The sequence below is a fragment of the Hippopotamus amphibius genome, chromosome 11 (assembly GCF_030028045.1).
Source record: "Hippopotamus amphibius kiboko isolate mHipAmp2 chromosome 11, mHipAmp2.hap2, whole genome shotgun sequence".
NCBI classification, from domain to species: Eukaryota; Metazoa; Chordata; class Mammalia; order Artiodactyla; family Hippopotamidae; genus Hippopotamus; species Hippopotamus amphibius.
In genome coordinates this window covers 37,493,174-37,520,348 of record NC_080196.1, presented here as the reverse complement: position 1 = coordinate 37,520,348, position 27,175 = coordinate 37,493,174, and the positions used below count along the sequence as shown (strand labels likewise).

Genomic DNA, 27,175 nt, shown 5'->3' with positions numbered 1-27,175 from the left:
AATGCTAAATGGGGTCAGAAAAATGACACAAATGAAAAGTGTTATGCAATAGGTAGGTATAAGAACTGAAGGATGCATGCTTCATCTAAAGGCACTAACTTCAAAATTTTTAAACATAAAATGTGTAGACCAAAAAAAGTGTATTTGTACTGATGCAAGGAGTGTCCAGAGCATAAGTGGAGGGATTGGCTTTCAAAAGGACAGAGTTTCCTGAGACTAGAGGAACATAGGTAATTGGGAAAAGGGATGGGAGGCAGGAAGTTGAGGGAATTCATGTTTGACAGCTTCCATATTCTCTGAGGTTAGGATAAAATTGACTTCAGAGAGAATTGGGGCAGGTAGTTCTTGAGTACAGAGACAGACATTTGATAGAGTTATTGTGAGGCGTGCAAGAAAAAGTTCTGGGGACATGAAAATATTGCTTAGCAGGATAAGGGCCCAGCTGAGGTTGGAGTCCATAATGTGGCAGAGTTTCCTTCTCTGAACCCCAAGTTGAAATCAGTGTCTTCCCTTGTGTCCTCAGAGAACCCAGGGCATCTTATCACTTACTATGTAAGATGGAAATGATCAGTTTCTGAGTCTTCTACTAGACTAGAGCCCTTTGAGGTCAGGAGCTCTAGGTACTCTCAGCCTTGCAGAGTGTCTGACATACAACAGACAGAGGTGCACTTGGCTCACAAAAGAGGCTCCCGGAGCCTGAAGAAGCCCAGAAACCATAGTCTGCTCAGGGCTCAGATACAAAACCAGGATAAACATGGATCTTCCAGGCAAGAGCACCATCAACCCCAGCTCTAATATTTCACTGACCAAGGTTGATATCCTATCTCTTGGCAGACATGGAATTTGGGGGGAATATCACACAATCTATGTGAACCTTAGTTTAGTCATCCAAAAACACGGATTATGATGTAATAGGGAAGAACCTTTTGTATTCTATTACAAGTTAATCACTAAAGGGAGGCTGCCTATAAGCTTAAATTATACATAATGGCCCATCTCTGGGAACCCTGCTTCCCAGGTAATGAGCATTAAGCTAAAATACCTTTGTTTAGCTCACAGGAAACAGCTGTGAATGACTGCAGGGAGGAAGAAATTAACATATCCCCTCCGGAGGCTGATGGGAACCAGGAAGTGTCTGACTTTACTCCCTCCCCTTTTAGTATAAAGGAGACTGTATTCTAAGTCAGGCAGGATGGTTCTTTGGGACTCGAGCACACCTTCTCACTCTGCTGGCTTTCTGAATAAAGTCGTTATTCCTCGCCCCAACAACTCGTCTCTTGATTATTGGCGAGCAGTACGAGCTTAGACACTAACAATGATACCCACTTCCTTAAATGAGAGATTTAAGGAAGCATCTTTAAAAAAAATTTCCCTAGGTGGATGAGTGCAGGGATTAAGGCAGACCACCTGCATTAGAAGCACCTGGGATGCTTATTCAAACATAATTGAACCTTCTGGAGGTGGAGGCCAGGAATCTGCATTAACAGTTCTTTCAGGTGATTCTTACACCTTCCAATTTTGCCCCTCTTTGCTCCCATTGCCACGTGAATGGTTCTGATGTCCCACAATGCTCTGGGCTCTCTCTGACCATCTCATTCCTGTCCTGTACACTACTGACTGATTTTTCTTTCTGAAAGGTAGTCCAGTCATGCTATGCCCTGGAATAAAAATCTCCAAGGGCTACGTCTTGTCTGCCAAATCCTTGCTTTCATATCCTTCCAGTCTTAATGTTCTCACCTACTCCCTCACTGGGTTCTTGCTGAACAGGTCTATTAACAGTCACAGAACAAGCTCTATGCTTTGCAACTTCCCTACCTCTGTTTCCACGAGAATGCCACACTTCACTGTCCCAAGTCTTAGCCCTCCCCTCAAGGACTATTTCATGTGCCATCTTCTCTATGAGTCTTTTTCTGTTTGTTTGACCTGATGTGATTTCTTTCTCCTTTAAGTCCTTGTCATTCTTTGTGCCTTTCTTACGATTTTCATATTGCACTTTATGCTATTTTGTACTATTTTTATCCACTGTGCTGTGAGTTCCAGGAAGGCAAAGACTATGTTAGTAAACTCAGTGCCTAACATAGTGTGTGGGAACAAGCTGGATCTCAATAAACATTTGCTAAGTACATGAGTGATTCCACATGACTAGGCTGTAAGCCAGGAAGGCAGACACTTTTTGTGACTCCTGTGGCACTTCGCAGTGTTTTATATCCAGTAGGTATTAGAAATGTGGTGAATTAAATTTAACATCTGTCAACTTTTTTCCTTTGATGACAAATTATTTAAAAATCACAACACAGCCAAGATTTCAATACTGAATGCTAGATTTTACTGACTTTTTTAAAACAGTAATAACCATGACTGTCTTTGGAACCTTAAATGGAATATGCGTCCCTATTTAGGAATACTAAAATTACACTAAAGTAAGGTGATTATTTTCCCTATGGTTAAGACCAGCAGTTATACTGTTTTACTTCATGAGACATACTTAGGTTCTAACTATATTCCCTTTACAGCATATGACATAGGAGCTTTCAAAAGTAGAAGTTCTATTTTCATTTAAATGACTAAATGCTGAGTAGCTTTAACACACACATGTATATGCATATATATGTCTATATATAAAAATTCAGCCACTTACTGTTTTAAATTAAAATTATTTTTTTGTGATAATTGTAGATTTACATGCAGCTGTAAGAAATAATGCAGAGAGATCCCATGTACCCATCATCTGGTTTTTCCCAATGGTAACATCTTGTAAAAAAGATATTAAAATATCACAACCAGGACATTGGCATTGACACAATCCACTGAGTTAATGGAGATGTCCCAGTTTTGCTTGTGCTCATGTATGCGTAAGTGCTTTAGTTCCATGCATTTGACAGTTGTGTGTATCCAGAAGAGTCCATCACCACAAGGGCTCATCTCTGGCCTCATATAACCATTCCCACTTCCCTCCCTAACTCCTGTCAACCACTAGTCTGTTATCTACTTCTATAATTCTGTCATTTAACGAATATGACATAAATGAAATCACAAAGCACATAACCTTTTGGGACTGGCATTTTTCACTCAGCATAATTCCCTGGAGATTCATCCAAGTTAAGTGTATCCGTTGTTCATTCCATTTTGTCATTCTTGTTTTATTAACCAAAGGTCCATAGTTTACATTAGGGTGCACTCTTTGTGTTGTAAATTCTATGGGTTTTGACAAATGCATGAAGTTATGTACCCATCATTATAGTATCATATATATCAATAATAGTTTCACTGCCCAAAAAAATCCTCTGTGCTTCACCTATTCATTCTTCTACACCACCCCACCCCGCCTCAAGCCCTGGCAACCACTGATCTTTTTACTGTATCTATAGTTTTGCCTTTTCAAGAATGTCATACAGTTGGAAACACAGAGTGTGTAGACTTTTCATACTGGCTTTTGCACTTAGCAATGTGTACTTAAGTTTCCTTCATGTTCTGTGGTTTAATAGCTCATTTCTTCTTATTGCCAAATAATATTTCACTGCATGGATATAACACAGTTTGTTTTCTATTTGCCTATTGAGGGATATCTTGGTTGCTTCCAGTTTTGGGCAATTATGAATAAGGCTGCTATATCCATTTGTGGGTAGGTTTTTGCACTGTCGTAAATGTTCAACTCATTTGGTTAAATACCTAGTAGTGTGATTGCTGGATCATATGGTAAGACTATGCTTAGTTTTATAGGAAATTGGAAACTGTCTTCCAAAGTGGCTGTACTATTTTGCATTCCCACCAGCAATGAATGAGAGTTCCAGTTGCTGTGTATTCTTGTCAGCATGTGGTATTGCCAGTTTTTTAAATTTTAGCCATTTCAATAGGTGTGTAGTGGTATCTTGTTTTAACTAACAATTCTTCAGTGACAGATGATGCTGAGCACCTTTTCATATACTTATTAACCATAAGCTTTTGGTGTTACATCTAAAAACTCATTGCCAAATGACTAGAGCAATAATTGCAAAAAGCAATTGACTTTAGTCTGGTGCCCTGACAGCATATGAAGGCCACAGGTAGTCTACAGGTAAATGCTTCTGCAAGAGCAGAGAGGCAGAGTTCATTAGAATGTAAAAGAAAAAGAAACAGAAAAGACAGAGTACCTGTGAGAAGAAGAGCATCCATCAGGTGATTCTGGGGAAGCTATGTTGCTCAGCGGTAAGCAACCTGTTACTGATGCTATTATTGTGCAATATCAAAATGACCATGAATTTGATTTTACGTGGTGAAGCCAAGTATAAGAACGTGGAAGGGATCAAATGTGTGTATGGGGGATTTGGGGATGTATGTATACATACAGCTGATTCACTTTGTTGTACAACAGAAACTAACACAATACTGTAAAGCAATTACACCCCAATAAAGATGAAAAAAAACGTGTATATGGCCATTGTTCCTCAAACAGATGACTGCAGGAGAGAACCAAGGTCAACAGACATTTTGCCTACTATTTTGGGATGGTATTCAGAGTGTTTGGGACATTCCAGCTCACAACAAATAAAGCCAGTCAACCAAACAGATAGGATTTCAGAGTTAGAGCTTGTCCCAGTTCAAGAGTGTGTGAAACCAGATTAACAGTGCATACTCTTAATCCAATCCAGGTATAGCAAAAGTCACATCCCATTATAAAGAATTGCTATATAATCTTAGTAAATGGCAAATCCTCTAAAATTCCCAGAAAACTAGCAGACTCAATACCAGTCAAATCCCATTATCCCCACACCAAAAGACTACGCAGTTCTTGAGTTGTTTTGGAATTTTATACTATTGAATATATTTGAAGTAAACAAGCTATAGTCCTAGGACATGGGAATCTTCTTTCTTAATGAGAATCTTCTCATTTTATTTTAATATTGTCACGTAATTATAGTCTGAAATGTAAGATAAGAAAATCTTTCAGACCACTTTTGTGTGTGTGTGTATATGTGTGTGTGTGTGGGGGGGGGGGTGGTAGTTCATTGAAAACATCTGTTTGTAATGGAGGGCACTTCTGACTTGAGTCAGTGAACTCATTCTCCGACAAGAGGACAAAGCTACTAAAGAAGGAGTAGTAGTTTAAGACAGAAAGTGGAACCATCTATAGAGACAATCTGACCAACACCAAGAACCACTGCTAAATGCCAGGCATGCTGGGAAATGCAGAGACACAGAGTGAATTAAGGCTTTGCCCTTCCTCTCAAGAAGCTTAAGGCTATTTTCCAGCAGGACAATAGAAAATATCTAGATCATTTCTTATTCTTTTGTGAAAGGGAGAAGAGCCACCAAATAAATCCTATCCTATGATGTCACTAATCTTTTAACTCTAGACATTGGGGGTTGGATGGTTATTAAATATTATATAATCCAATGTCCACATTTTACAAAGAAACACCCATAAAAGTGAAAAAATTTATCTATGAGGGTGAGTCAAAAATTATCTGCACTATTGCTGCAGAATTTATTTTAATTAACTTTTAGAAAAGACAAATACATCTCCCCGCTTTTCTTTTTTTTTAATTAATTAATTTATTTGTTTTATTGGCTGTGTTGGGTCTTTGTTGCTGTGCGTGGGCTTTCTTTTGGTTGCGGTGAGTCGGGGCTACTCTTCCTTGTGGTGCGTGGGCTCCTCATTGCCATGGCTTCTCTTGTTGAGGAGCACGGGCTCTAGGCACGTGGGCTTCAGTAGTTGCAGCACATGGGCTCAATAGTTGTGGCTCACGGGCTCTAGAGTGCAGGCTCAATAGTTGTGGCACACCGGCTTAGTTGCTCTGCAGCATGTGGGATCTTCCTGGAGCAGGGATCAAACCCGGGTTCCCTGCATTGGCAGGCGGATTCTTAACCACTGCGCCACCTAGGAAGCCCCTTCCTGCTTTTCAATACACTTTGTCCATCTGTCAACAAGCTTTCATATTCCCTCATTAGAAAATGTTTTAGGCTGAGCTGAGAGCCAAAAACGCACCACTTTCACTTCTTCATCAGAAGTGAATCTTTGTCCTTGTAGGGCTGCTTTCAGGGGACCAGACAAGTGAAAGTCCGATGGAGCAAGATCAGGACTATAGGGAGGATGCTTTAATACCTCAAAATGAAGTTTTTGCAGAGTGTGGACAGTGTGGGCAGAAGTGTGAGGACGTGCACTTCCATGCAAGATCACAACGCCCTTGGATAGCAGTCCTTTCCAGGCTTCAGCTATTCAATAAGCATCTCCCTGTAATGAGCACTGTTGATTGCTGAACCTTTTTCCTGATAATGGTTCAATACTGGCCTTTGAGAATCCCAGGAAACAGAATCATTTCACATGTACGCTCAATGTTGTAATCAGCCACGGACGAGGATGGGTGTCCGACTCCTTCTTGATGGCTAACACTTGTGTTACCTTCCTTGAACTTCTCTATCCATTCATACACTTCTTCACAACAAAACACTTTCTCCATACTGCGCACAAAGTCTTCGATAAATAACGGCACCAGGTACACCCTCAGACCACAAAAACTGCATCACTGCACGCTGCTCTTCTTTTGTGCGTCTGTTTTTGCTGGCACCGCAGTTACAAATGAACTGAAGTAACATGTTTACACCTGCACAGCAGTGACTGGGGAGACAGAAGCCTTGAATGGAAAGCGCTGATAAGACAGTGTGGCCAACAGGAGTTTTAATAAAACTGAAGTGTGGATAATTTTTGACTCACACTTGTAAGATTTCAGGGTTGGGACTAGAACCCAAATTTCCTGACTTCTGATCAAGTGTTCTTTCCTTTATATCACACTACCTCTCTTAGAGCTCAAAGGACTTTTCTCATTCCTTGCTCTTCCCATATTTTCTAATTATATCAATTAGACTCACAGGGTTCATGCTGTTTTCTCTTTACCCTCTCATCATCAAAAAGTCTCCTTCATAGTTTCAATTTAACAGATAATTTTTAAAAATTTTAAGGACTTACTTTGGCCTAGGTGGAAGAGAGACTACCAACACAAGTAAGGCATTCTTCCTTCCTCTGAGAAATGTACTGTAAATGTAAACATCTGGTATGGTATTCTCAGACACCCAAGTCATATATGTGAAACGCATCACCACCACCCACTCAAGTTTTCTAATGGAAATCTCCCTTTTAGGTCAATGACTCCTTAATTCTCTAGGTCCTGTGGTAAAATCTTGAAGCTATTTTTGCTATTCTGGCATGAAAGTGAGAATATCTGTGTTTTAACCCTTGTTCTACCATTAACCGATTAGTTTTGAAACTCTGGGCAAGTCCTACCTCTCTGAGCTTCCTCTCCTTAGTCAGTAAAATGACTAGAGCACCAACCTGCTGTGATTTACCTTCTTTGCAAAACCAATTAAATCCAAGGTGCTAGGCATAATCTATCCATCCTTCCTTCCTTCCTTCCTTCTTTTCTTTCTGCATTTCTTCCTCTCTTCCCCTCCTCCTTTCTTCTTTTCTTCCCCTCCTTCCTTCCTTCCCATCTTTCTATTTATTTATTGTGTATCTCTCAGATTTATCTCTTCTATGTTCATTATAGTCAAGCCCTTCATTTCTGGATTATTACTAAACAAGCTTCAAGCTCTTTGGTGTAAATATGACTTGTTAAAAGTGATTTCAGGCAAGAGTTAGCCTAGAGTTACATAGGTTAGACTTGGGGCTAGGAAACTAATTAAGAAGCCTATTAGAATAAAGATCAGTCTCACACCAATAACCTGTCATTCAAATCCTTCAAAAGCTGGCTTTAGTTGGCATTTCTGCTTTTACTTCACATGACTCCTCAACACATGGCCTTTCTGTCTTTAATGCTGTTGCTTCTATCCTTCCTATGAGGAAAGTGTTTCCTTCCTTTTTGTAAACTTAATTCCAATAGTTTCTTTTCTTCCATGGAGTCAATAATCTTTCCTTTCTCTTAATCTTTATACAAATATTAAGAGTGCCAACAATAATCCCCTTTCCTAACTCCCTCGACCAAATATTGTTAGCATAAACGAGACATAAAAACTCAATCAACATTAACAGAAGAGTACATATAAAGGTGATGTAAAGAGTATAACCTATTTTCTTTATTATCTCTTCTCGTTTCCTTTGTAAATTAAAATAAGCAAATGGTTGTTGACATTTTTGGTAGAAGATTAATATATACTTTAAATTTTTTTAGAATATTTAATAAGAAAAATATTACAATACATTTTCTTGGCTCTACCAACATTCTGAAGATGTCCAGACCAAAGTATATGAATTGTTACCAATTAATATGTCTAATTTAGGCAAACATTCAAATAAGCAGCAAGTAATGTTATATAAATGCTTGCAGAGTACCTTATTCCATTAAGAGATAAGCTCTGACGACTATTTATATTTCAGTTATGAAACAATCAGTACCAATCTGACCAAATTCACGTCAATGTTAGTCAATAATAGTAGAGAAGCAATTGGGGAAAACAAAGTTTTATTTTCTCTCTTTCAGACTCTTTTATGGTTAATCTGAATACCTTCTTCAGAGAGACGCCAAATTAGAGAAGTAAAAAGGTTTCATGTGGCAAGAGTAAAGTAGTACTGTCACATCCCATCAATCCTCTCAGCACCTACTCTCCGAGAACATTCACTACATTCGCTTGTACCAACGCTGAAAGAAGTTGTCTGAACAAATGAGTTTCAAGCAATTTTAGGTCCCAACACTACTGTCTATTTGTCATAACTGAAAAAAATATCCGCTATACTACAAAAAGATTCTGTTATCCAGAATTTGTTAATTATGATTGAGACCAGAAACATACAAAGTTTCAAAGAAAATATTTGAAGGGAACATCTGAAAGTAATTTTTCCCCATTCTTTGTTGTTCTGCTACTCACGGCAAATCTTCCAAACTGGAGGCTTCATGTCTTGGATCCAATAGATCATAACCACATTCATTGTAGATTTCCAAATAGGAAATGTGTGTTGTATATATTTTGCTGCTGTCCTGATTGGAAAGAGAAAGACATTATTAAATGGCTATAAATCATGATTCAGCTTAGAGAAAGATGAACACATTTATCACTAGTTTCCTTACAGTTTCACTCCTTCGCTCTCTCACTTTGTATGGTTCACATTTTCAGTTCGTGACACTTTCAAGTTGCCATTTACCATATGCATGAAGCTTTTTTTTTTTAAATGGCCAACACCCATGATTACAAGCAACTTCAGTCTGTTATTTTTTATTGGTTCCACATTATACATAAAAAGTCAATATACACTTAAAAGGAGCCAACTTGCTTGCCGAACTGTATAACACACCATTTTTTACTTTCCAGACAGAAAAAACAAACAAACCAGAACACAGAATTGTTACTTTGATTAAAAAACTTCAGTAGCCAAAGAATAATCTTTGGCTTTAATTATAATTCCTTTAATCATAATTCCTTTTTTAACTTTTCTAATATTCAAGTTTCCAATGACAAATAGATAACAGACAATAAATAGGTATGGAAAGTGAATTCCAGGGGACAGAAATAGTTTAGATCAATCAGGTAACAGTAAGAGTGGACATTAACAGTTCACTACCTACACCTTACCTTGTCCAAGTAGCAAATTAGGGATATTCAACTATTGGCTAGAGAGAGGTATTTTCTGTGGGTCATTGCTGAAATGCAATGATACAGACATCAATGTAATTCAGATAAAAGACAAGGTGACTGGTCCTAGTCTCAGTCCTACCAGCAGACAAAAAGGACCCACTCCCTCTGAGATGGAATAAAACAGGGAATTTCTTCAGGTCTTGAGAAAATTCCAAACTCAGTTTTTAATACAAAATATCAATAACAGCACCTCTTCTTGTTTCCCCCAAAACACAAATGCTTCCATTTCTGCAAATATTAGAGTCCTGCTACTCATAAGAGGAGAATACATTTGTGTCTTCTGGCAAGAAGGTAGGCAGATTGTCAGAGTGGATATTCATAGAAAGGATTCTCATGTATATCCAAGACAATCCATCTGACGGGTGTTATTCAGAGGATGAGAAGACCAAGTCACAGAGATGGGGGAGAGAACAGTGGCCTGCAAATCCAAAGCTGGTATCCTAGTCCTAGTAGCTCTGAGCCCCTACCATACCTGGCCTCCATTTTTCATACCCATTAAAGTGAGGAAGTTGAATAATGACTCCCTATGAGTTCTTCAGATTAAAATTAATATGATTCTCTTGTTATAAAATGGCTCAAACTATTCAAATAAAGATACTACCATTTCATAAAAATGCAACAATGCAAAACTAAGGCAGCTTTTAGCCAGCACATGACTATAGTGAAACACTCAAGCTACAGCTGAAATTCCATGTCTGGTGTTCTTCAAAGGTGACAGCATGGATTGAATCTACGAAGCAAGTTTCTCCCAGCTAAATGCTGGAAATCCAGTTGATGTGGGTGACTTTGGCTGCCTATGCTGACAAATGGTTTATCTGTTATGTTAGTATCCTCGTTTTGTAAAGGCATCATATCAGCACGATTGGGGGGGGTCATAGTTTGGATGAGTGCATGAATCAGAGACTACAAATACTAGACAGACTCTGAGTGACCTTTAGTCTAATCCAGTGTTTCCTAAAATAGTACTTAAAATACTTGTGGGAAAAAGTGTTCCATGATCAACATACATGCTGTCCATCTCTAAAAGATTCTTGGAGCAAGTTAAAGCCCGTGGGGAATCACTCAGTAACATCCTGTTTAAAACAATATATTTCTAAAGCTTATCTGAACATATCTGAAACACGTCAGAGATTATGGTTTGATATTTTAACATACATTTATGAGTTCATCTTAACATTAGACAAAACTGGGTTAGAACACTGGATCTGCTTTTATAACTGAGGAATCCTGCACCCTTACAACTTAACCTCAGTTGTTTAATCATGAAATTGGGGATCATAACCTTTGTTTTGCAGAACTGTTGTGACAGAGAAATAAATGTTCTGCATTTTAAATGCTACCAAAAATCCTACCTGCTAATAGGCACCAATAAATCATTGCTATTGCTTATGTTACCATTATTGCTGTTATTATTTTTATTATTATTTCTGAAAGCCTTTAAAATGGAGAATTCAGTACATGAATACAAAAGGAAAGGAAAAGAAAGGCAAAAAGAACAGCCAACTTGTATGTTCATCAGCAGTAGAGAAACTCTTCTTTCAGAAACTGGAAAATAAAAAATGAGGAAAATAGCAAGACCATTGTCCTGAGATGACAGGGATAATGCCTTTGGCCCCTCCAGCTTATGCATTTTCTGGGCTTTTATTGGAATACACACTTAAAATTCACGGAGCTATGTGGCAGCTACCTTTCCTTATTATTCCTTTTTTACTGTTTAGGATTGCCAGACTGTAATATAACACACATGTTTCCTGCAGACAGCCTTTTCTCCTGCCCCAAAACAAGTATGAACCTCACAATACTCAAAAATAATGAGCAGTGATTTCTAAAATAAATGGAATCAATTTTCTTCTTTTAAAATTTTTGCAAATGTGCTATCACACTCACAGGCATTTTAGGACCCAGTATGCACTAGTTCTTAGTTTATCTTGAAATAAATACTTTGCGTAAGTCAAATGTTTCCTTTAAGGGTTCTGGAGAGAACCATGTGGCCTCTAAAGCAATCACCTGGGGGCATCTGAGTACCTGTCAGCATTTTTCAGCTAAACAATCAGGACAGACTTTATGAAGAACTTCAAAGTTGCCCCTGACTTGTTTCGCCACACTTCAGAAGGATTATAACGAATGTGCTGTGCCCCATGGTGTTAATCTGTTCATTTACAAGGAGTTGTCCTGGCTATAAATTGGTCCCATGGGCTCTCTCCAAGTCCAGGGAGTTACTTAGAATCATTCAGAATGAAATGGGGTTTAGAGTAATATCAATGACAAACAGATATAAAACAATGAACCCAACAGATGGTAGGTACTTGGGAGATATTTAGACTTTTAAAACTGTATTTCGGTAACCATAGACAAAATTTTAAAAGAGACAAATATATTTTCTATTAGGAAAGAATTTGTTTATCCTGTTTAACTTAATCAGGGGAATTAGCTCCATTTGTTTTGAGTTTCAAAGGGTTCTTTGAAATTGGTCAGGAATCATTTGGCCACATGCATGTATGTATGCATATCCATATATATGGATATTAATGGCTATAATAATAATTATCATGTTTTGAGCATCTCCTATGTGCCAGGAACTGGACAATATCTTTAAATACAGTATGTTGAACTCCTACAGCGACTCCACAAGCCTGAGACATTAAGGAACTGCCCAAGTCCACATCTTGTAAGTACTGTACTTAGAACCAGGTCAGCCTGCACCAACTTCAATGATTTTCCCAAGACAGCATACTCCCACATTAGGCCACAGCAACAAAAACTATTAGAAATTATGTTCCCAGTTTGTGAAATCTGGGAACAAAACAAAACAGCTAATGTCAGAAATAAATGTGTAAACGAAAAGAAAGGATTTAGATCCAACATATACACTATGCTCAATCCTTTCTTTTCTAAATTTTCTGGCATGCAGAAGCTGGCATGTTTGCGCTAGTCAGAGATGAGCTGGACTAATGGGTAATTGCTACTTTATGGGTGGAAATTAGAATTATGCAGATCTCAGCAATTTCTTCTCATTTTTGCAACTCAAAATGCAAGCAGCATACAGTCAAGAAATTTTGGAAAGGCTGTTACACTGACCTAGTTAGGATATTTGTTATACAGAATTGATACCCAAAGAATTGCTGGGACTAGTAGGGATGCTGGAGATCCTCTAATACAATTTAGTCTCTACTTTCACAGAGGGGAGAACTGAAACCCAGAGAAGTTAAGCGACTCATTATATAGAATTTGTTTAAATACAACCAGCAAAATAAAGCCAGTCTGATATCCAGAGGTAGGGTATGTAGTGGTAAAAAGCACAGAGTTTGGCATCACACAGACCTGGGATGGAACCTCCAGAACAGCTAGTTATAAGCACACAGAGAAAGATATTTAACCCAAGACTCATTCTTCCCAACTATAAAATGGGGATAGAGATACCTACATTATTGGTTGTATTAAATCTTGATATAGCAACAGGCATTTGGAACCATACAATAAATGATGCATATAATATAAAATAGGAAACTCCTCTTTATCATAATATTAATTATAATATAATTATATATAATTATAATTTTACTGTGGTAAATTCCTCTGGGCTTCTATTAAAAGTGTGAAAAAGGTACGACTACATTATCCTATTCAGTGCTTTAGTAACTAAAATAAAGGTCTATTTTGGCAAAAAGATACTCTTCAGTTTCTCAATGGCAAATATAAGAGATCCGTTGTAAAATGTATTATCTGTTCTTTTAACCTCCATGGGTGTATCAGAAGGAATTCCCTTTGAGCCTTTGCTGAAACAGCATCCCCTTCTGAAGCACCTTCTGCATTTTCACCTCTTCAGCAAAATCCCAAACCTTCCTTAAATGTAAAGGCCAGAGTTATTACACAATATTTCCTCATTTAGGTATAATATAATAAAATGTCACAATAAATTCCCCCCCACACAGTAAATTTCTGCTGAATGTACCAAACATAAAACTAACTTAAAGCTTCATACCTTTTGTAATTGCTCAAAAATGTATGACAGTGTCCTTGGGATAATGCCTCTGTCACTGTAGCGCTCTGCCCCACCTGTGATGGTGAATGTCTTACCGCTGCCTGTTTGTCCATATGCAAAGATGGTACCGTTGTAACCTGCCAGGACGCTACATAAAGAAATGGCACACTTTTAATATAAAAATGGCTAAATGCATTTGTATTAAATGGCTGGTATTCTAATAGCAACTTGATTCAACACTACTGAAAAGACTTTTATAGCAATATCTATAGAAATATTTATGTATGTGACTATCTAGCTAGAAATTTTTTATTTAGGAGTCTCAGCACATCAATCCTTTTCTCTAAGAGAGGACCTGTAACTCAAATGGGATTCAGTCATCTTAAACGTTTTTTTCTATTTGAATAAAAATTTTATTTTAGAATACAATTGACCCTTGAACAACAAGGGTTTGAACTGTGTGGGTCCACTCATAAGCGGATCTTCTTCACTAAATACATACTACAGTATTACAAAATCCTCAGTTGGTTGAATCCACGTTGCAAAACCACAGATACAGGGGGCTGACTGTAAGCTATACTTGCTTTTCTTTTCTTTAATTTTATTTTAGCTCTTTATTGGAATATAATTGCTTTACATATACTTGCTTTTCAACTGCAGAGACGGTTGGTGCCCCAACCCCCTCATTGTTCAAGGGTCAAATGTAGTTGACACATCCATCAACACATCCATCACCTCAAATAACCATCTTTTTTGTGGTGATAACACTTAAGATTTACTCTCAACTTATAAATACATAATAAAGTATTGTTAACTATAGTCACTGAACTGTATATTAGATGCCCAGAACTTACTCATCTTATAACTGGAATTTTATACCCTCTGGCCAACATCTCCCCATTTTCCCTACCCACAGCCCCAGGAAACCACCATTCTACTCCCTCTTTCTATGAGTTTGTTTTTTCAGATTCCACCTATAAGTGAGAACATATAGTATTTGTCTTTCTCTGATTTATTTCACTTAGCATAATGCTTTCAAGGTCCAGGTATCTTGTCACAAAAGGCAGGATTTCCTTCTTTTTTTAATAGCTGAATAATATTCCACTGCAAATATATACCATATCTTCACCCATTCATCCATAGATAGACACAAGTTTTTCCATGCCTTGGCAATTGCCTTGGCGTGTAGATATCTCTTTGAGATAGCGATTTCATTTCCTTTGGATATATAGTTTACCTTTGAACAACCTGGGTTACAACTGTGTGGATCCACTTTGACATAAACGTTTTTTCAATAAATACAACCAGCCCTCTGTAGTCACGGGTTTCACACCTGGAGAGTCAACCAACTATGGATTGAAATTTCCATCCAAGTTTGGTTGAATCCACAGATTCGAAACCCATGGATACAGAGAACTAAATATAGGACTTGAGCATTTGTGGATTTTGATAAATGCAAGGCGTCCTGGAACCAATCCCCTACAGATACTGAAGGATGTCTGTATACCCAGAAATGGGGCTGCCAAATCACATGATAGTTTTCTTTTTAATTTTTTAAGGAAACTCCATACTGTTTTCCATGGTGGCTGTACCAACCTACATTTCCACTGACAGTATAAGGGTTCCATTCTCTTCTCTTGAAATCAGGAAATATGATGCCTCCAGCTTTGTTCTTCTTTCTCAGGATTGCTTTGGCTGCTCAAGTTCTTTTGTAGTTCCTTACAAATTATATGATTTTTTTCTATTTTTTGTGAAAAATGCCATTGTAATTTTAATAGAGATTGCATTGGATCTATAGATGGCTTTAGGCAGTATGTTCATTTTAACAATACTAATTCTTCTGATCCATGAACATGGTATATTTTTACATTTATTTGTGTCTTCTTCAATTTCCTCTTCAATGTCTTGTAATTTCCAGTGTACAAATCTTTCACCTCTTTGGTTAAATTTATTCCTAAGTATCTTATTGGCTTCAATGCTATTGTAAATGAAATTGTATTTTATTTCTTTTTTCAGATAGTTTGTTGTTAGTGTATAGAAACACAACTGATCTCTGCATTTTGATTTTGTATCCTGCACCTTCAGTGGATTTGTTGATTAGTTCCAACAGTTTTTTGGTGGACTCTTTAGGGTTCTTCTATATATAAGATCATATCATCTACAAACAGAGATAATTTTACTTCTTCCTCTCAAATTTGGATGCCTTTTATTTATTTTCCCTGCCTAATTGCCCTGGCTAGGACTTCCAGTATTATGTTGAATGGAAGTGGTAAAAGTGGGCACACTTGTCTTATTCCTGATTTTAGTGGGAAAGCTTTAAAGCTTTCACCATTGAGTACAATGTTAGCTGTGGTTTGGTTATATATGGCATTTATTATGTTGAGGTACATTCTTTGTATATTCAATTTGGTTAAGAGGTTTTATCATGAAAAAATGTTGAATTTTGTCAAATGCTTTTTCTGTGCCTATTGAGATGATCATATGATTTTTATCTTCTATTCTATTAATGTGGTGTATCACATTTATTGATTTGCATATGTTGAATTATCCTTGCATTCCAGGGATAATCCCATTTCAACATGGTGTATTATCCTTTTAGTGTGCTGTTGAATTCACTTTGCTAGGACTTTGTTGGGAATTTTTACATCTATATCCATCAGGGATATTAGTCTATAGTTTTCTTTTCTTGTGGCATCTTTAATCTGGCTTTGGTATCAGTGTAATGCTGACCTCATAAAATGAATTTGGGAATGTTCCCTCCTCTCCAACTTTTTATAAGACAGAGTTTGAAAAGGACTGGTGTTAATTTTTAAACATTTGGTAGAATTCACCAGTGAAACCATATGGTCCCAGGATTTTTTGTTGAAAGGCTTTTGATTACTGACTCATTTTCCTTATTTATTGGTCTGTTCAAAGTTTCTATTTCTTCATGATTCAGTCTTGCTACAATGTATACTTCTAAGAAGTTTTTCTAGGTTATCCAATTTGTTGGCATATAAATGTTCATAGTAGTCTCATGACCCTTTGTATTTCTGTGGTGTCAGCTGTTATATCTCTGTTTTCATCTCTGATTTTATTTATTTGAGAATTCTACATTTTATTCTTAGGCTAGCTGAAGGCTTTCCAATTTTGTTTATCTTAAAAAAAAACAGCTCTTCATTTCATTCATTTTTTTTTCTACTGTCTTTCTTGTCTCTATTTTGTTCATTTCTGTTCTGATCTCTGTTATTTCCTTCCTTCTAACTTTGGGCTTAGTTTGTTCTTCTTTTTCTAATTCTTTGAGTTTCAAAGTTGGGTTATTTGTAATCTTTCTTTTTCTTAATGTAGGCATTTAAAATTAGAAACTTTCCTCTTTGAACTGCTTTTGTTGCATCTGATAAGTTTTAGTGTGTTGTATTTCTACTGTGTTTCTTTCAAGCTATTTTTAGATTTCTTTTTTGATTTCTTCTTCAACCCTTTGGTTGTTCAGGAGTATGTTGTTTAACTTCCACACATTTGTGAATTTTCCAGTTTTCCTCTTCTCATTGATTTCTGGTTTTATACCATTGGTTGGAAAAGATATTTGGTATAATTAACGTTCTTAGATATTCTAAGGGATTTTGTAACCTAATATATGATCTGTCCTGGAGAATGTTCCATGTGTGCTTGAGAAGAATGTATTCTGCTGCTATTGGTGGGAATGTTCTGTATAGGTCTGGTAGGTTCATTTGGTCTAAGATATGGTTCACATCCAATGTTTTCTTATTGAATTTCCTTCTGGATTATCTATCAATTGTTGAAAGAGAGGTATTGAATTCCAATTCTATTATTGTACTGTCTATTTATACCTTCAGATCTGTTAGTATATGCTTAATATATTAGGTGCTCTGATGTTGGATGCATATATATTTACAATTATTATATCCTCATCATGAATTGATTCCTTTATCATTACGACTATCTTTGCCTCTTGTTACAATTTTTGACTTAAAGTCATTTTGTCTGATATAAGAACACTCTTGCTTTCTTTTGGTTTCCATGTGTGTGGAATATATATTTCCATCCCTTCACTTGAGGTCTACATGTGTCCTTAAAGCTGAAGTGAGTCTCTTATCAGCAGTATATAGTTGAGTCTTGTTTTTTAATTTTCCTCTTTATCTTTGTGTATCTCTTGTAGGTTTTTGCTTTGTGGTTACCATGAGGCTTACATAAAATATCTTAAAGATATAACTGTTTATTTTTGGCTGGCAACAACTTAACTTTATCACATACAAAAATTCTACCCATTTACTCCTTGTCCCATATTTTATGCTTTTGATATCACAATTTACTTCTTTTTATACTGTACATTCACTAACAAAATATTGTAGCTGTAGTTATTTTTAATACTTTTGTCCTTTAAACTCTAGAGTTAAGCAATTAATACATCACCATACTACAGTATTAAAGTGTTCTGATTTCACTATATACTTACCAGTATGTTTTATATTTTCATGTGTTTTCATGTTACTAATTAGTGTCTTTTCATTTCAGCTTGAAGCACTCCTTTCAGCATTTCTTGTAAGGCAGGTCTAGTGGTGATGAACTCCATCAGCTTTTGTTTGTTTGGGAAAGTCTTTACCACTCCCTCTTTGCCAGTAAAGTATCCTTCGTTGGCAGGTGTTTTGTTTTTTTCTTTTCTTTCAGCACTTTTATATACCATCCACTCTCTCCTGGGCTGCAAAGTTTATGCTGAGAAGTCTGCTGATAGCCTTATGGGGATTGTGAGGATATTTTTTTCCTTGATGCTTTAAAATTTTCTCTTTGTCTTTGATTTTAGACAGTTTTATTTTAATGTGTCTTGGATAAGATCATTGTGGTGTGAAATTTAGGGGTGACCTATTAGCTCCATGAACATGGATGTCCAAATCTCTCCCCACATTTGAGAATTCTTAGCCATTATTTCTTTAAATAAGCTTTCTGCACCTTTATCCCTCACTTCTCCTTCTGGAACTTTAATAATGAGTAGACTGTTTCTTTTAATGGTATCCCATACTTCATGTAGGTTTTCTTCACTCTTCTTTTCTTTTTGCTCCTCTAATTGGATGATTTCAAATGACTTTTTTTCTAGTTAATCAATTCTTGCTTCTGCTTGGTTGAACCTGCTATTGAAGCTTTCTAATGAATCTTCAATTCAGTTATTGTATTCCTTGACCCTAGGATTTTTGCTTGTTTGTTTTTTAAATAGTTTCTATTTCTTTGTTGAACTTCTCATTTTGTTCATGCATTGTTTTACCAATTTCATTTAGTTGTCTGTCTTTGTTTTCTTGTAGTTCACTAAATTTCTTTAACAGGATTACTCTGAATGCTTTGTCAGAAAGTACATACATAGTTCTCTATTTAGGGCAAGTCATTGGAGCTTTATTGGCTTCCTTTGGTGGTGTCAGCCTGGATGGGTAAACTTGGATCCTGGGTCCACAGGGCCTGACCAGGCACTGGGAATCACCGGGGCTGGTCTGGCATCTGGGTCTATAGGGGCCAGTAAAGAGCAGGGGTGGACTGGTGGCCTGGTTTCTCAGAAGCTGGCTTGGAGGCTGGGTTCACAGAAGCCAGCCTGGTGCTATGGCCAGTTTAGAGCCTTGGGCCATTGGAGTTGGACTGTTATAGAATATTTCTGATCAACAAAATTTGTCACCAATAATATAGCAATATCCCATTAGCAATGTCATTTGGATATATACTACTTGGCCATAAATGCTCTAGGTAGATGAAGTCTATGACTTTAAAGTGTCAAACATTAAACATGTTATTGAGTTTTGATAGAAAACCTTCTAAAATATATTAGGTGTTCCTGTCTTGAAAAGCAAAGGATACAGAGAACAAATTAGCATTTTCATTTTGACTTAGCTACAACCTATGAAAACTGAGTACTGTAGTGTGCTGCACTGGCACCTGATGATTGTTGTGTCTACTTTTATAACTTAAATATTCTCTCTTTCTACCACTTGTCCTAGTATTCCATCCTCTAATATGTGCTCACTCTCCCCCCACCTACAGTGGGATAGAAAACCAAATGGTAAATCTTCAGAGAATACTATATAAAATTTTTTAAATGTAGGCTCCACTTATATATACTCTATGCTACTTATTAATTACATTGCTACAATAAAAAAGTAAATAAAGAATTGTAAATGGGCAAAATTTGTCTCCAGTTCCCTTCTGTAGAGCCTCCTCATCCAAACGCAGTCTGCTCCCTCTCCATTGGGCACTGGGAAATTTCATATGCTTCTAGTCTCATCTGTCCTAAGGGAAAATACTGATTAAAAATAAAGATGGTGGGGTAAGGACCTTTCAAAATTTACTTCTCCCAAAGAACAATGAGAAAAGTGGTAAATATAGTGAAAATCAACTTTTTTTAGACACCTATAAGTTATCCAAAAGCTCACAATAGTCCAAGGAGTGCTTACTCAAGAAAAATGGCTGAATATGAGTAAGAACAGTGAGCTTTATGGTGTTTTAACTTAACTATTCCCACCCCCTTCTCCCCAACTCCATGGTAGACTTGAAAGACAACAGCTTTGCAACTGCAGTAAGTGTTACTGTGCAAACTAGCAACCAGGAGACTAGCAACAATTGGGGGGGTGGGCAGCACAGGTTTGGTGCTCCCCCAAAAGCCCAAAGAACTGTACTTCTCTGACCTGTCTCGAAGCTCCCTGGAAAAGCCCCACTCATAGCACTTGTCATTGCTTGACCTGACTCACAGTTCACTAGGTCAAACAGCACTCTCCCCATGGTGTTTGTTGAAAAAAAAATCAATGTTAAGTGTTTAATATTACAGTTGCCCTAGGCTGCAATGCTAGTGAGGCAAATGAGGGTGAACAAAAACTTACAATAAAAATCCATGGATTGATATGTCTTTAAGGGGCTTTGAAAAGTCATGACATATTCCTAGGACTCTAGAAGGCCACATACACATGCAGGGCTATGTGCATGTCCAGGAAAGACCCAAGAAGGTCATTATATCTCACATCTGACTGACTTTGAGGCTCTGCACAAACATAAAGTGAAGGCCAAGACAAGAGTTATAAACTTCTAGATCAGTGAAGCCCCAACACATACACAGAGTCCTTCACCAAAAGCTTGGAGACTGACTGGTTCAAGGCATTTAAGGAAATTTCTGTCCAATCATTAGCTGATGACTAAGCAACTAAGCAGGGATTTTAGAGGCTGCATATAACAAAGAATATAGACTTTACAGAGTTAGTCTAGAAAATTCACTAAACCAACAAATCAGCAATAGCAACAACGATAGCAAACCCTGGGGAGGGTGGGAATCTAATTTGCAGAGCTGTCATGTTACATTACTTAAAATGCCCAGTTTTCCAACAAAAAAATGTTGAGACACACAAAGAAATAGGAAAGTGTTTCCCATACACAAGAAATAAAATGTTTAACAGAAACAGTCCTGGAGGATGCCCAGACTATGGCTCACTATCTAGGTAAATAATTTATTTATTATAAATATGTTCAAAGAACAAAGTAAAGCATGTTTAGAGAATTAAAGAAAGTATGAGAATAATATCTCACATAAAAAAATAATATTTTTTTCTTTTTTTTTTTTTATTATTTTTTTTATTTTTTTGGGGGTACACCAGGTTCAATCATCTGTTTTTATACACATATCCCCGTATTCCCTCCCTTCCTTGACTCCCCCCAAAAATAATATTAATAAAAATAAAATTTTTAAAAAGAACCAAGTAGAAATTCTGGAGTTGAAAGTCCAGATAACCAAAAAAAAATTTTTTTAATTCACTATAACAGCACATTTGACTTAAAGAATCAGCAAACTTCAGGATAGGTCAATTGAGATTACCCAGTCTGAGGAACAGAAACTAAAAAGAATGAAGAAAAATAAATAGAAACTTAAGAGATCAACATATACATAATGGAAATCCCAGACTGAGAGGGGAGAAATATTTAAAGAAATAATGGCTCAATCTTCCCAAATTTGATGGAAAACATTAATCTATATTTCAAAGAATCTCAATATACTCCAAGTAGGACAGACTCAAAGATATCCAAATCTAGACACATCATAATCAAACTGTCTAAAGACAAAGCAAACCTTAAAAGTAGCAAAAGAGAAGTGACTGACTACCTACAAGGAATCTTCAGTGAGATTAACAATGGATTTTTCAATAGGAACAAAGGAAACCAAAAGGCAATGGAACAACATATTCAAAATGCCAAAAGACTAGTTTGGACATCTTTCTTTGCAGAACTTAACAATCTTCTCCTAAAATTTATATTTTAATTTTGTTTTCAGATTGGTTATTGCTACTGTATAGAAATACAAATGACTTTTGTATATATATTTAATAACCTGCAAACCTGCTGAAATTGTTTATTACTTACAATCATTTTATAGTGGATTCCTCAGGATTTTTATATATATAATTATGTCATCTGCAAACAGAGACACCTTTACTCTTCATTTCCAATTTAGATATCTACTTCATTTTCTTGCTTAAATGCACTGGCTAGTTTGCTAGTGACAAATTCTCTGTTTGCTTATCTGCGAACGCCTTAATTTCTCCTTCAGTTTTGAAGAATGAGTTTTGAAGCTACAGATTTCTCTATCTGCACATTTGATTTTTTTGTCCTTTTTTTTTTTTTTTTGCTGTCTCTTACTCTTTTTAATTGAACTATAGTTGATTTACAATGCCGTGTTAGTTTCAGGTGTACAGCAAAGTGATTCAGTTATTCTTTCTCATTATAGGGTCATTACAAGATATTGAATATAGTTCCCTGTGCTATATAGTAGGACCTTGTTGTTTATCTGTTTTATATGTAGTAGTTTGTATCTGCTAATCCTAAACTCCTAATTTATCTCTCGCTCCCTTTTACCTTTGATAACCATAAGTTTGTTTTCTATGTCTGTGAGTCTGTTTCTGTTTTGTAAATAAGTCCATTTGTGTCACATTTTAGATTCCGCATATAAGTGATATCATATGAGATTTGTCTTTCTCTGCCTGACATTTCATTTAGTATGATAATCCATAGGTCCATCCATGTTGCTGCAAATGGCATTATTTCATTCTTTTTTATGGCTGAATAGTATTCTATTGTGTGTGTGTGTGTGTGTGTGTGTGTGTGTGTATACATACCACATCTTCATTCATCTGTCAACGGACATTTAGGTTGCTTCCATGTCTTGGCTATTGTAGCGCTTCGATGAAAACTGGGATGCATGTATCTTTTCAAATTAGAGTTTTCTCCAGATATATGCCCAGGAATGGGATTGCTGAATCGTATGGTAACTCTGTTTTTAGATTTTTAAGGAACTTCCATACTGTTTTCCATAGTGGCTACATGAATTTACATTCCCACCAGTAGTAGTATTTTTAAAAGGCAGAAAGAGAAAATAGTAATTAATAAAAGTAATGAAAAGCAAATGGTGAATTTCACCATTAAACAATGGGATACACATTTTTGTTAAGAAATGTTTCTGAATTTCCTAAAACCAACAATGCAGGCTACTGCCTAATTCATCCTAGCTAGAGACAGTTCTGATTTATATAAATAAATCAATGCTTTATAAACCAAAGTTTGATGATCAGATGAAAGCTCCACTGAAGAAACCCACTCCTTCCATTTGAAAAACACATTTTCCCTAGAAATTTAAATTACAAAGCTATTTTGTCATTTCTTATCTTTCAATATTTGCATGAATAAAGCAAAAATAAAGCTTCATCCCTCTCGCAGACTATAAACTGGAGTATTATTCCACACACATCACATTTACATACTAGAAAAAATACAGACCATTTTAGTTTAGTTTTTCACTTTTACTGCTCTTTGTTTAACCCCAAGTAGAAGAAAGCTGTCTAGAAGTATCTGCATAAAATGAGACTTCATTTTGTTTAACTAGATACGAAGGCTTTAGAAATCTCCTTATACAACATCTAAATCAAAGTAACCAACAACAGATTATTACTGTGATGATAATTTAGTTCACTGAACCAAACAAATGATATTATAGTCCCTCAAATTTGAGGAGATAAGCAGAGTCGGAAACAACAACAAAGTAATAGGATCATGGATTTTATAATTGGTATCATTAGAGGTGTTCTAACTACTTCTGTTTTCTAACTACAACAGAAGAACCCCATCTAAGGTATTTCTGAAAAACAGATATCTGAATTATACTTAAACAGTTGTTTGATTCGGGAGCAGGATGGAATCACATCGGGGTGCAGCTGCCTTCATTTTTGAGAGGAGAGGGGCAAGTGAGGTGGTATACTGAAAGTCACGCAGTTGAGACTTAGAAAAATTAATAATCCCAGGAAAACACATATTTATAATTTTAAAAACTTTTTATCAAAACAAATCAAATTCACCAGGAAACACAAATAAACCAATTAGTACTAAGAGCAGAATTTTTTAAGCAAATAGAAATTATACTATAAAGAGTTTAATTTGACTAAAAATCTTTACATCAGTAAGACTAATCTGGACAAGAAATATCAAAATTAAGGCCCCTATTGTAAATACATAGTTATCCTATTACTTCATCTTACCTTTCACCCAGTTCTAAGAGCATGAGTAGCTGAAATTCACTAATTTTTATTTGGTTTTGATTCTCAGAACAGTTCATTTCTGTCTACTGCAGCCCTTTTCCTAGAATAAGGTCCTTCAGAAGTAGCCTCAAGCAATTCTTTGGTGCAGCCCATTGTCTTTTATAGAGAATATGGTAAGTGACTCCATTGTTTCACTTTCAGAATATTTCTGAGTGCATAATTCAGCAGCTTGAATTTTTCAGAGGAATTTGAACCCAAAACAGTAGCAACTCATAATTAACACAATTAAAATGACTCATTTTGCCATAAATAAAAATAATCTTCCCATCTGTTAAGCCAAATGAGCCTGTAATTTGTAAAATTTTTGGTCACGGGGCATTCCCTTTGCTAAAAAGGGAAGGAGGGAGAAAAAAAATAGCAAGGGGGCCTCCCCTTTGGGGAAACTTAAGAAGGCAGTAGACTTGGAGAGCTAAATTGTTCTGCCCAGCAAGCTTTCTTAGTTCCTTTTCTCCTGGCAATTAACCCCCCACCCACTCCATTCCATTTTTTTTTTTTAATTAGTGAGTCTTTTTTTTTTCTTCAGTAAGTTTATTTCTTTCTTTTATTTATTTATTGGCTGTGTTGGGTCTTCGTTGCTGCACACGGGCTTTCTCTAGTTGCTGGGAGCAGGGGCTACTCTTCATTGTGGTGCGCAGGCTCCTCATTGTAGTGGCTTCTCTTGTTGTGGAGCATGGGCCCTAGGCGCATGGGCTTCAATAGTTGCGGCACATGGGCTCAGTAGTTGGGGCTCACGGGCTCTAGAGCACATGCTCAATAGTTGTGGCACATGGGCTTAGTTGCTCTGTGGCATGTGGAATCTTCCCAGGGCAGGGCTCGAACCCGTGTCCCCTGCATTGGCAGGTGGATTCTTTACCACTGCACCACCTAGGAAGTCCTCTATTCCATTCTTGAAGCTCATGAGGAACAGGCAAATGTGCAGGGCATATGACTCAGGCCTGGCCATTCATACCACCTCATTCCATCATGGTTCTCCCAACTCCTGCCCTGTCTGTTAACAGCTACTCCTCTAAGAGGCCAACGACATGCTTCAAGCAGAGCAAATAAGAGTCCCTCCCAATACGAATTTTGAGAGGAAAAAGGCTTCCTTTTTGCTGAGGTCCTTGAACCATGGCTGCCAGAGGCCATGTCCCCTGCCTTTCTGCACAGGGAAGCAGGACCAAGCACGGGTCAGATAGGTGGGGAAGAAATCTTGACCTTATCAGGTACCTAGTTCAAGTAGCAATGACCCTGATTTTTGCAGCAATTCCTTCAGTTTTGCAGCAGACCCTTCAGTTCTCTGAGATAACCCAGTTATGTGAGCCAAGAAATCCTCTCTTCTCTTTGAGATGGGATTCTATTATATGTAACCAAAATAGTCTTAACTAATACAAAGTTTCTGGAGCAATCTGCAAAACATCTTTTGTACCTTGGTTTAGACCAGAGGTCTTAAGCTGGCAGTGAATCTTGCCTACAGGAATGTTTAAACTTACCTAAATGTGAATGCCTTTATGTGGGACATGTGTTCTCCAGTTTGCCACAGTCCCCCAAACTCCCTAATGTCTTAGACTCAGCTGCTTCCCAAATGTATGATACCAGCCTAGACCTGAAGGCAGGGCTGCATCTCTGTACAATAACAGAGTGCCAACCGCAGCGTGGTCCTCATGAATGCCACCACTCCCCCAGAAGGGCACAGGCCTGTCATTCGTGAAGACTACAGGGAATCATGCCCCCTTGAGATATGTAACATGGACGTACTGGTTAAAGCCATGTAAGTTTAGTTCCCCTTGGTTTAGACATTGTCCTTCTAAAAGCACATTCTGGCACGATCATTCTTAGGTCTTGAGAGATTCACTTGCATGATGTACTGATCTAGCTGTAAATCCTGGTAAGAAAAATAAAGTGGGTTACATGGCTAACCTTAGTTGACCCAAATCAGACCATTAGTTATTTTTTGGAAAGGAATATTCGAGGCAAGGATATCTATATTAAAAACACTTAACCTACACATCCAAAACGTGTTTTTGTCAGAAAAATAAAACTGCAGGTGTAGATTAAGTGGTAATTGACATATTTGGGCTCGTCATTTAAAGCTTTTTGTAAGTGTCTGTGGCCACACGGGTTATTGCACTAGGGTCACAAATAAGAAATTCACAGGCCAGATTCAGTCAAAAGAGCATTTTGTTCGTCCAGCACTATCTTTTTTTTTTTTTTTTTTTTTGAGAACTGATCTGAATGCTCTTATCCCCTAGGACCTGTGCTCCCCGATCTGGGCACAGATACTACCACTCCCTATTCCCCTCACTGGCTTATTTCAGATTAGCTGCTTGCCCTCTATGGAATTTTGAGTTTTGCAGCCCCCAATATAAAGTAGCTTAGATAAATGCTAAGAGATTAATACTACGATTTAAAAAAAAAAGTAAACTAAACTGAACTAAATATAAGAATGGTATGAGCATGGAAAAATCTTCCAGATTTTGAAATGTCATAGGCAAACCCCATCACACCATCAACCACCCAAGAAACAGACTGGATATTTCTCCCACTATTGCTCACACTGCAAAAGTTTTAAAATGAGATGGGAGAACAGAGATGTTGGGTGCTTTCTTCTCAAACAGTCCCTTTGGCACAATCAACACTCCCACTCCTGGATGTGTCACAAAAACAGGATCAGCAACCGTCTGTCTTAAATGATTTGCAAATTCTTCTCCTTGGATACAGGGGCTAAGAAAGAGGACCTTTTGAGGTTCTTTCCAGCTCTGTGATTCTCAGGGATTTGTTCACAGTCTTGTCCCAACAACTTCAAACCAAACTTTGCAAGAGGGAAACACATCACGGGGTACATAATCCTAACAGTCTCCCTTGAAAGGATCCTTGAACCTTAAGCACTCTCAACGGCTTTACGTCCATAAGTTCATGGACCAGATCCAGGCCAAAGTGCTCTCTAAATGAGGCTGTTTATTATTTCCCAAGTTTCTGAAGAAACCATTTTGTCTTAGTATTAACAACAAGCAGCTTA

The 27,175-nt window shown here is 37.1% G+C and overlaps 1 protein-coding gene across 1 annotated transcript in view; it reads right to left on the bottom strand.

The window, feature by feature from the left end:
* Positions 1 to 27,175, bottom strand: part of KIF6 (kinesin family member 6) — a 363,044-nt gene that overhangs the window by 270,935 nt on the left and 64,934 nt on the right. Inside the window, exons 4-5 of the mRNA XM_057698188.1 lie at positions 13,583 to 13,730; positions 8,836 to 8,945 (exon numbers count right to left, since the gene is read on the bottom strand). Of these exons, the coding sequence (XP_057554171.1) occupies positions 8,836 to 8,945; positions 13,583 to 13,730 (258 nt within the window). The remainder of the gene's footprint in view (positions 1 to 8,835; positions 8,946 to 13,582; positions 13,731 to 27,175) is intronic.